General features: G+C 47.1%; 1 protein-coding gene across 1 annotated transcript in view; it reads right to left on the bottom strand.

The window, feature by feature from the left end:
• The window catches only part of LOC120817178 (thyrotropin-releasing hormone-degrading ectoenzyme), a 66,204-nt gene that overhangs the window by 8,621 nt on the left and 47,587 nt on the right, over nucleotides 1-9,996 (bottom strand). Inside the window, exons 9-16 of the mRNA XM_040173068.2 lie at nucleotides 9,642-9,707; nucleotides 9,212-9,390; nucleotides 5,805-5,893; nucleotides 5,428-5,561; nucleotides 4,954-5,009; nucleotides 1,506-1,653; nucleotides 1,275-1,378; nucleotides 486-593 (exon numbers count right to left, since the gene is read on the bottom strand). Of these exons, the coding sequence (XP_040029002.2) occupies nucleotides 486-593; nucleotides 1,275-1,378; nucleotides 1,506-1,653; nucleotides 4,954-5,009; nucleotides 5,428-5,561; nucleotides 5,805-5,893; nucleotides 9,212-9,390; nucleotides 9,642-9,707 (884 nt within the window). The remainder of the gene's footprint in view (nucleotides 1-485; nucleotides 594-1,274; nucleotides 1,379-1,505; nucleotides 1,654-4,953; nucleotides 5,010-5,427; nucleotides 5,562-5,804; nucleotides 5,894-9,211; nucleotides 9,391-9,641; nucleotides 9,708-9,996) is intronic.

Here is a 9,996-nt window from a genome sequence, read left to right as displayed (position 1 = left end):
CACTGACTGACTATAACACTCCACCGGTCACTCCCCCTCATACTGCACATGCCACTTTAAATGTCATTCATCACTTTGTCGTCACTTATTCTACTAACCCATTGCATTAGCATTTCATTTAACTTTATTTTATTACTTGTGCACTGTTGTCTTGTCTGTCTACTGTCGCGCACTAACCGCCAAGACAAATTCCTTGTATGTTTGGCATATTTTGGCAAATAAATGTTTCCTGATTCCTGATTCCTGATTTTGCCTCATGGTTTATTAATTTGAGTGTTATCATCATTATAATTATCTTGTCGGTTGTGATTAAGGGACAACAATCCAACATCTGTCTGGTTGAATTTGACCGTTTTGTCTTTGTTTAGAAAAGAAAAAGCCAGGCTGACCTTTTCTCACGCCTCCAAGCGTCCACCGGTAATCTGCTGCGTAATGTCACACTGCTATGAACTATGGGTAATGTGTGTGTGCGCTCTGGATGGTACCTGTTCTTGTTGCTGGAGATCCAGTCAGAGATGTAGGCCACGGCCTGTCGGTGGCACTGTTTGTTGCCGAAGCTACACGCTAGCATGATTAGCTCCCTCTGCAGCTCCCTGCGGAGAGGACACACGCTCCGTCAGACGGGCGGCTGCCAGCCTCCCCCCTCGGGAGGAGACGGGAGACGGAGCTCGGCCTCCCCGGACCCCGCGAGCTGCAGGCATGCACCGATATGTTGTGTGCGGCGGGAGAAAATAAGCCATCAATCAGCCTCCACAATGCCGGGGAGGGGGTGTAATTATCTGCAAAGTCATAACTCTCCTTCATGGGCCACTTTGTTTCCTTCGTTCAAACCCCGTGGAGGAAAAGTCAAGCACCAAATGCATTATAAGGAAACAAGAGCTTTAATATTCTGTGAACTATTTAATTTGGCTGAAAAATACCTCTGAACACCTCCTGAGCATAAAGCCTCTTTAAAACGATTTAATCACCCAGGTAGTATTTTATTATTCGTACCGGCTGTGATTACATAACTTAATGAGAAATATAATTTAAAGCTCCATTGCAGGTATGGATCTGATCATAATGATGAAAGAGAGTTCTATATTTCATATATTGTGCTCGCCGGTTTATTCTTTGCACCACTGGCCAATCGCTCGCCGCTGGTCTTTACGTAGATACGACGGACAAACGTGAAATAAAAATAAATAAAAATATGTGCAATGTCACTCAACAAGGTTTGAGTGTTACATGCAAAGTGTCTGAGGTGTGTGTGTGTGTGTGTGTGTGTTGCGCACTCGGTCTGGTAGGACGCCTGCAGCACGTTGCCCTCGCCGCCCGGCATGTTGGTTGGCCAACCCATCTGATGGTAGCGTGACGCGACCTGCTTCAGCACGTAGTCCTGTGAACACGCACACACACACACACACACACACGCACCGTTAGGAGAGGCCGTTTGTCCTCCCGCGGGGACACGCCCCCGGGAGGAGGGGCGGCCCGAGGCGGCCACGGATCCCCCGGGCGCTTACACTGAACAGGCTGTACTCGTCGGTGCGGTCCAGCAGCTTGTCCAGCTGGTAGAGCGCTCGGCTGGCGGAGTGCCACGGCAGGAAGGACGGCTCCTCTGGCAGGTAGCCAATCAGCTGCAAGGGCACGCCCTGTGGGAGGTACCCGGCCCTGAGACGGAGAGGGGGGGGCGATAGGTCACGTTTAGGCCACGCTGCATCAATAAGTCGAGGCAGTCAATTACTGGTGGTAGAAAACGCTGGTCGCGTGTTAAAGCCGCATTCTCCGTAGTGACCAGCAGGGGGCGACTCCTCCGGTCCCATCGGAGTCAATGAGCGAATGACTCTACTTCTCTACCAGACGTATAAAGCGTCACAGTCAATATATGGTCACTTCCTGTTGGGAAAAACAACAACAACAAGACAACGACCGTTGAACAAAGATGGCTGTAAAATGTCCGTCTGTGCTTCAGTTTTCAGGTTTTGAGTCGTGCCGGTTCGCCTCCAATAGACTTCCCCCATTGTCTTCTATGAAAGCCACCCGCGTACCGGGGCACTGGGGTCCAGTTTATGTGAGCATATAAACTCACTCCCTGCTAACACACCTTTGTGCATCTCTCAATCTGTGTGCGTGTGTGTTAATAAACCACAACATGACGCATTAAGAAACACTTGCCCTCTGAATGCCACCGGAGCTATTTGGGTTACATCCACCTCCTCATGGATATTAACCAACGTCCTTTGTGCATCATTAAAGATTTATGATGTTTTTTGGGGGGGCGGGGCTTCTCTGACCTTCAGCCTCTCCCACAGCTCATGAATATTCATGAGGCAGGCAGTCGACGTCACCTCGGCGACATGATGTCGGTTATTGTCGCTCAAACCGAAGTGACGCGCTCAGAAAGTGCTGCAGAGGAACGCGTTTGATTTCCCAGCGAGTGGGTTTGACCTTTGTTGAAGAGCTGTCAATCAAACCGAGTGGCAGACCCAAAGGGAAGGAGGCAATTTCATGTTCTTCTTACCGAAATTGTTTCACGGACTGTTTTCAATTTGCAGAGGGTGTTGCGGTGGACTCGGCCGTCCGAGGGCACGGAGCAAATCCATTACTGAATTATGTGCCATTTAAAAGGCACAGCAGGAGGCCCTTCACCCCCGTGTTTCCCCTGGACGGGACATTACAGCAGCACCTCACCTACTGGAAGGCCACCCTAGATCACACTAACAAAGGGCCTTTATTTTGAAAAGCATTCTATCTCGTTTTCTCCACCGTAGGGAAACTCGCATTTTCTCAAATAAAAAATGCGCCCGATGGAAAGTGTATTATGCGTCCTGTACTGGGAGGCGACTGTAGGACACTTTGTAGAAAATGTTCTCCTCTGGAAGAAGCCCTTAAGGACACTTCATTTGTTCTTTATTCAAAGGTCATCAAGGACCTAAATGAGTTTCTCAGCACTTGGAGGCACAGAGGCACTTTTACTGAGACAGAGAACACGGGGAGTTCATCTGCTGGAGATAAGACTCGCTAAGTTCTTAGGAAACAGCTAAACTCTAAACTCACAGGCCGTCATATTTCCATAATCGTACCCAACCGCCGCACATTCATCTACATTCCCATCTTGCACCTGGCCTTTGAGGCCATTACCATAATCCATCCAAACGGCAAATCTGTTTACGGGGGAACGGGACTGAACGCGGAGGCGAGGGAGAGATAGTGGTCGCCATGGCAACAACGTTCCAGCCCCATCAATATGTTTGCAATATGTCTTTGCTTTAAGACGCGTGGCGAGGTGGTAGCACGCCATAGCAATGCTCCCCGTCTCTTTAGTCTGCACTGTCCACCACCAGGAAATACCGAATACGACACATTTTGGATCACAGAATTATTTACCTTCTTGCATGAGATCAATAATGTGAGTAACTTAAGTTACAGCCTGTTAGCTTAGCATGAAGACTGGGTGCAGAGCGGCAGCGAGTTAGCTTAGCATAGCATAAACACTGTGTGTGAGAGCATGAGCAGATGATAGATTTTCAATTATCCTTCTTCCTGTCAGCTTGTATAGGTGTGTGTCTGTGTGTGTGTGTGTGTGTGTGTGTGTGTGTGTCTGTGTGTGTGTGTGTGTGTGTGTGTGTGTGTCTCCGGGTGTTGTCTTGCTAACGACCTCATTAACTCGTTAACATTGTTAAGGGGCAGTTAATTGTTTGTCCATTAGCCATTAGCAAGGCTCAGTGGAGAGCTAACGAGTGACTGCCGCGGTCACACACACACACACACACACACACACACACACACACACACACACACACACACACACACACACACACACACACACACACACGCACACACAGAGGGGCGACATCCATAAAGACCCGACGTCAGCACTTAGCCGGCTCACTCCTCAGCGTTACGGCGCTAACAGTAATCGAACACATGGCTGTGTTCATCACTTACATGCTGCAGCTGGAAACTCATTTTAAAATAGTTATATACGTTTTAAAAATATATTAATTGATAAACTGCTGAATAGTTTTTCTGAAATCCAGACGAGGATCAATAGAAATAATTTCTTTGCAAAGTAAAAAAGGTGCATTTATTGAATTTTTGTCTTTTGGGAACTGGATGTACACTTATTATAAGTCGCTTTGGATAAAAGCGTCAGCTGACTGACATGTAATGCCATGTGATTTAAAGTTGCATGAAATGGAAACGCTCAGTTAACGATTAACGATGCAAAGCGGCGCTCGCTTCCTGCCGGACGCGGGCGGAAGAGAGAGCGTCTTCTGCCGTCAGCGTGAACATCAACAGATCTGTTTCTTTTTGTGTGAGAAGCAGAACGGAGGACGACGTTGTGCTTTCTAATTCAACATGGCAGAGGACAGATGGCTGAGAGACGGACAGAGACAGAGGGAGTATAGGGAGTTATGGAGACACAGTGTCACAGTAGATTTGTGACATTGCTTAAAAAGCTTCGGGCTGAAAACACGACAATGAGACACGCTGCACACTGCTGTCGCTGTTTGCTTCGCCTCTGAAGGCCTTGGCTCCGCCCCCCTCTCTGGTGAGGCCTTGGCTCCGCCTCCCTCTCTGCTGAGGCCCTGGCTCCGCCCCCCTGTTTTTCTTTGGTTGTAACTTCACGGTTCCACTCGGCAGTGAGGACGCGACAACGGTGTAAAGAAAGGGAATAAAAAGAGGAGCTGGATCTCCTCTGCGATCAGGCGCATGAGGGATCAGACGCTCACATCTCAACGTGCCCTTTGTGTGTGTTGTTGCTCCTCTCTGATCCTTCAACCCGTGAAACGCAGCCCGGAGAAAACTTTAGGATTATTTATTCCTGCTCCAGAACGTAACCAAACAATCAGTGAATCGGTTATTTCCATCCTGGCTCACGGGTTGAGTGACAGCCCCTCAGTCTCCAGGGTCTCTGAGGAGGAGACTGTAAACAGACTGAAAGTACATGTTTAGAAGACGACTCACCTGGCCAGGTTGAAGGCATCGTCAATAAGCCCCGCCCTGTTTCCAACGGTGATGATCTGCAAAAGAGGGAGACGGACAGGGGGGGAATTACCCTGCAATAAGACAGACAGACGGGCAGACAGACAGAGAGACAGACAGGGTGACAGACAGAAAGACAGACAGACAGAGTGACAGACAGGCAGAGTGACAGACAGAGTGACAGAGTGACAGAGTGACAGACAGACAGACAGACAGACAGACAGGCAGAGTGACAGAGTGAAAGACAGGCAGAGTGACAGACAGACAGACAGACAGGCAGAGTGACAGACAGGCAGACAGACAGACAGGCAGAGTGACAGACAGGCAGACAGACAGACAGGCAGAGTGACAGACAGACAGACAGAGTGACAGACAGACAGAGTGACAGACAGACAGACAGACAGGCAGACAGACAGACAGAGAGACAGACAGACAGACAGACAGACGGGCACACACTTGAGGGTTGTTGTGGAGCTGTTGAATCAGCAGCTTCCAGTTCTGGAGGTCGTAGTTCACGCGGAAGTATCCCGTCTGGTTGATGTTGCCCAGCAACCAGGTGGCGTCGTCCATCTGTCCGACCCTGTGGGTCTCTGAGAGGAGAACGGACACACGAGTCAGTCGCCTCCTCCTGCGGGACCGACCGGCCCGAGGTCATGTGATGTGATGTGATGTGTAGACCAGACGGTAGAAAAGTCATTTCTGCCTCCAAAAAAAACGACTTCTTGAGAATCTTTCGTCTCGAAGATTTATTGTGGATACAAAATGAGCAGAATGAAGTTCATTGCCCGTCTGAAGTGGGACTAATAAGCCATCTGGAGATACGGACCCCCTACCTGTGTGGTTGTTGATCCAGATGAGGCTCTCTGCTCTCACGCTGGAGGCGTTTCCCACGGCAACCGTGAGAGGAATCTGCCACTGTAAACTACACAGAGAGGAGGGGGGGGTCAGGGGGTGGAATTGGATTTGGTTTTATTGCCTCCATTGTCAGATGGAGAGACACATAAGAGAAAGAGAGGCGGGGGGGTCAGTTCGCTCACTTCCACCTCTTCAGATCAGATAATCAATACATAAAATGCTCCTTTATGTGCGGGTTTGGGCAATGGAGGCTGTTAGTCACACAGACTTTGTTTATTTGTTTGTTTGCTTGTCAGCAGGATCACAGATGATTGGATACTGACGGGAGGGGCGGAGCCAGAGCCCAGATGTTTTTGAGAGGATTTGTGTGTATATGGAAACAGAAGAAAACTGTCTGTGATTGTTTACATGAACTAGTTGTGTTACTCATTCAGACGAAACAGTGTGTGTATGTGTGTGTGTGTGTGTGTGTGTGAAGAGATGCGACTGCATCAGCTCAGTAGGAACTAAAACACCTCCGAATGAAAACACCCATGATATCAATAAAAGTGACACATATTTGAATTACAGTGGATTATGATTGAAAACAATCCGATTTACACGATTAATTCATCCATTTAAAGCGTGTGTGTGTGTAGTGTGTGTGTGTTTGTGTAGAGTGTGTAGTAAGGGTCAGAAAGTCCAATTTACCAATCTCATAACAACCAGGTGTCGCTGTGGGCTTCAGCGGATCAATAATGCTGCCTAGCAACCAGTTATTTATCTGATATTTATATCAACATGTGGGACAGGAGTGAAAGCTAATTACACAAACACGCACACACAGACACACACACAGCTCGCACACACCGCAGAATGTGTTTATTAATGTTTGATCGGAGTGGAGGCTGTTTATTTTACCAACACTGAGTGTGTAAATAGTTTATTCATCGAAGGAAGAAACCAGCTGAAAACACACACACACACACACACACACACACACACACACACACACACACACGCGTGAGCAGGGTTAACACTAACAGATATCAACATGAAACTTCCCCAGTTAATTACTTTCATTATGACTATTAGGTTTTGTTTTCTGAAATGTAATATTTAAATATGCTAATGAGGTATTATCAAATTATTTCTATGCTGATTTGATTACGTAATGAAATAAATAAATCTGGTGCAGAATGGCTGTTTTTAATAAAAGAACGTTGAATTAATCAGTTTTTAACAAATATATATGAGTTACCTTTGTTCACGTGTATGAGAGTCACAAATATGAAAAGGTTACGTAAGACATAATGTCTTTGTCTGAGTAATATTTACTCTTCACAAATGAGACAAACTGGACTCAACAAAGACAGTTTCTACTTCTTTTTCTATTCCTCAAGAGGTCACATTGGTCTCATTTCATTTCGTATTTGCTGCTTTTTCTTCTTCTCATTATGCATTTCATTATTACTTTGTGTCGGCTTTAAAGAGCCTAGAGGAGGATATAAATACACTCACACCTGGACTCGTGAATAATGCACGTCTGACTCTTCTTAAAGCTCATTAAACAAACGCCTCCTTGTCCTCCAATCAAGTGTCTGCGTGCGCATCAGCTGACTCTCTTCTCTGTTATGTGATGGACCAAAAATCAACGACAATCAACAATTCTTAGACCAAAAATGAAAAGCTTGTGGGGTGATTATTGGGCGATCATGGGGTGATTATTGGGCGATCGTGGGGTGATTATTGGGCGATTGTTGGGTGATTGCTGGGTGATTCCTGTGTGATTGTGGGGCAATTGTTGGGTGATTGTTGGGTGATTATTGGGCGGTTGTGGGGTGATTATTGGGCGATCGTGGGGTGATTATTGGGCGATTGTTGGGTGATTGCTGGGTGATTGTGGGGCAATTGTTGGGTGATTACTGGGCGGTTGTGGGGTGATTGTTGGGTGATTATTGGGCGATTGTTGGGTGATTGCTGGGTGATTGTGGGGAAATTGTTGGGTGATTATGGGGTGATTTTTGGGTGACTATTTGGGCGATTGTTGGGTGATTATTGGGCGGTTGTGGGGCGATTGTTGGGTGATTGCTGTGTGATTGTGGGGCAATTGTTGGGTGATTGTTGGGTGATTATTGGGCGGTTGTGGGGTGATTATTGGGCGATCGTGGGGTGATTATTGGGCGATTGTTGGGTGATTGCTGGGTGATTGTGGGGCAATTGTTGGGTGATTATTGGGCGGTTGTGGGGTGATTGTTGGGTGATTATTGGGCGATTGTTGGGTGATTGCTGGGTGATTGTGGGGAAATTGTTGGGTGATTATGGGGTGATTGTTGGGTGACTATTTGGGCGATTGTTGGGTGATTATTGGGCGGTTGTGGGGCGATTGTTGGGTGATTGCTGTGTGATTGTGGGGCAATTGTTGGGTGATTGTTGGGTGATTATTGGGCGGTTGTGGGGTGATTGTTGGATGATTGTGGGGTGACTATTGGCCGGTTGTGGGGTGATTTTCGGGCGAATGTGGGGCGGTTGTTGGGCAATTATTGGGCGATTGTGGGGTGATTGTGAGGTGAAGGGTTGTCAGTTTTTAAGCGTTGTGTATTCAGGAAGTGAACATCACTTAGATGCTAGAGAAACAAACACAGGACTTTGTTCCCCCTGAAAATGTCCACCTGAAGTACTTTTGTTACCTAAATATATTCGATCACAGAAACAGAATCTGGATGATTCGTTTTTTTAATTCATCGATTGTTGTCGGCTCGAATGAGCCAAACATTTAATGGCTGGAGTGAAACACAAAAGAGATTAAAGGAGGAAGAAATGAAAGAGAACACAAGGAGGGGGAACTATGAAAGGGCAGGAAGCGCTCGGTGAGGAGCTGACGAGGTCGGACGGATGTCAGATGTCAGCTGTGGTACGAAAACATGACAAAGGAAAGAAAAGAAGTGATCAACAGGTAAAAACAACAAGAGGAAAGGAGCTGATAAAGTATTGATGGAGGCAAAAGTGGGTCGATAAAACATCCAAGAGAACAATCTCCAGAGAATGTGAAGGACGTGAATAAATCATCACGTCAATTAAATATGAATGTAATATAAATGATGTAAAGGTGGTAAAGAATGTGAAGAAGTAACTGGGAAAGTGCTTTTTCAGGTGGACTCATCGAGGTGTGGAACAAAGAGCGGTGAGGGGACACAACAATGTGGACAGTTGTTTAAATGCCAGGTAGTGTGGACACATTGTTAAGACTTTTTAGTTAATGAATTAGTTAATTTTATTTAGTTTTCATGCTGCGGCCCAGCTGGGTGCTTTGATTCCCTCTCGATGCAGGACGCTCAGTTCAGGTCAAGGTGGAAAAAAACACCAAGAGATCTTTGTTCAGACTGTGACTGTGTGAAAGTGTCACCTGTGGTTCCTCCGGAGCTCCGGCCCGTACAGGAAGTGCTCCTGGCTCACGGTGATGTAATGAGTGGGGAGCTGCTCTGATTGGTTCTTGCTGATGGTGACCACGGGGTAGCCCATTTGCAGGGTCCACCTGTCCATCATCTTCCCGATGTCGATGTCCCGCCCCTCCGAACGCATGGCCTGGAGACAAGCAGCCAAGACAAATAATCAATGATTCATCCACCACCAAAAACCTGGTAAAAAGGTAAAAGACACTTAATTATATCAAACATGACAGTAACAGGAGCCCTGATTGGCTGATAGGAGCTAATTAAAGGAACATTAATAACTAGGATGAACCCGAATCTAACCAGATAAATGAGCCTCGCTTCTGCTCAGGTTACCGTGACAACCGGACCTCCTCATTGCCAACGTCCACAGTCAAAGGTTACCTGAGACAATTTGCTCCACAGGTCGTCTCGGGCCGCGTTGCTGTACATGTGACTCAGCAGATAATCCTGAAAAGAGGGAAGGAGATTAAGGAGTTAAAAGACAGGATGTGACATCACTTGGTGGACCGCGGCTTAAACGACCTGCAGCTCCGCTGTCCACGGTAGTCAAATGTTTACGCTGCACACACACACACACACACACACACACACACACACACACACACACGCGCTGATCTGCTGCTGGATCAGCAGTGTTTTATATAGAGTCTGCCTCTCAGTGTGTTTCTGCAGAGAAACCAGGGCATAGTGTGTGTGTGTGTGTGTGTGTGTGTGTGTGTTGGTGTGTGTGTGTGTT

Source organism: Gasterosteus aculeatus, chromosome 4, assembly GCF_964276395.1.
Source record: "Gasterosteus aculeatus chromosome 4, fGasAcu3.hap1.1, whole genome shotgun sequence".
In the NCBI taxonomy this organism is placed as follows: domain Eukaryota; kingdom Metazoa; phylum Chordata; class Actinopteri; order Perciformes; family Gasterosteidae; genus Gasterosteus; species Gasterosteus aculeatus.
Note: the sequence above shows the minus strand (reverse complement) of the source record. Positions and strands in the feature narration are given on the sequence as shown.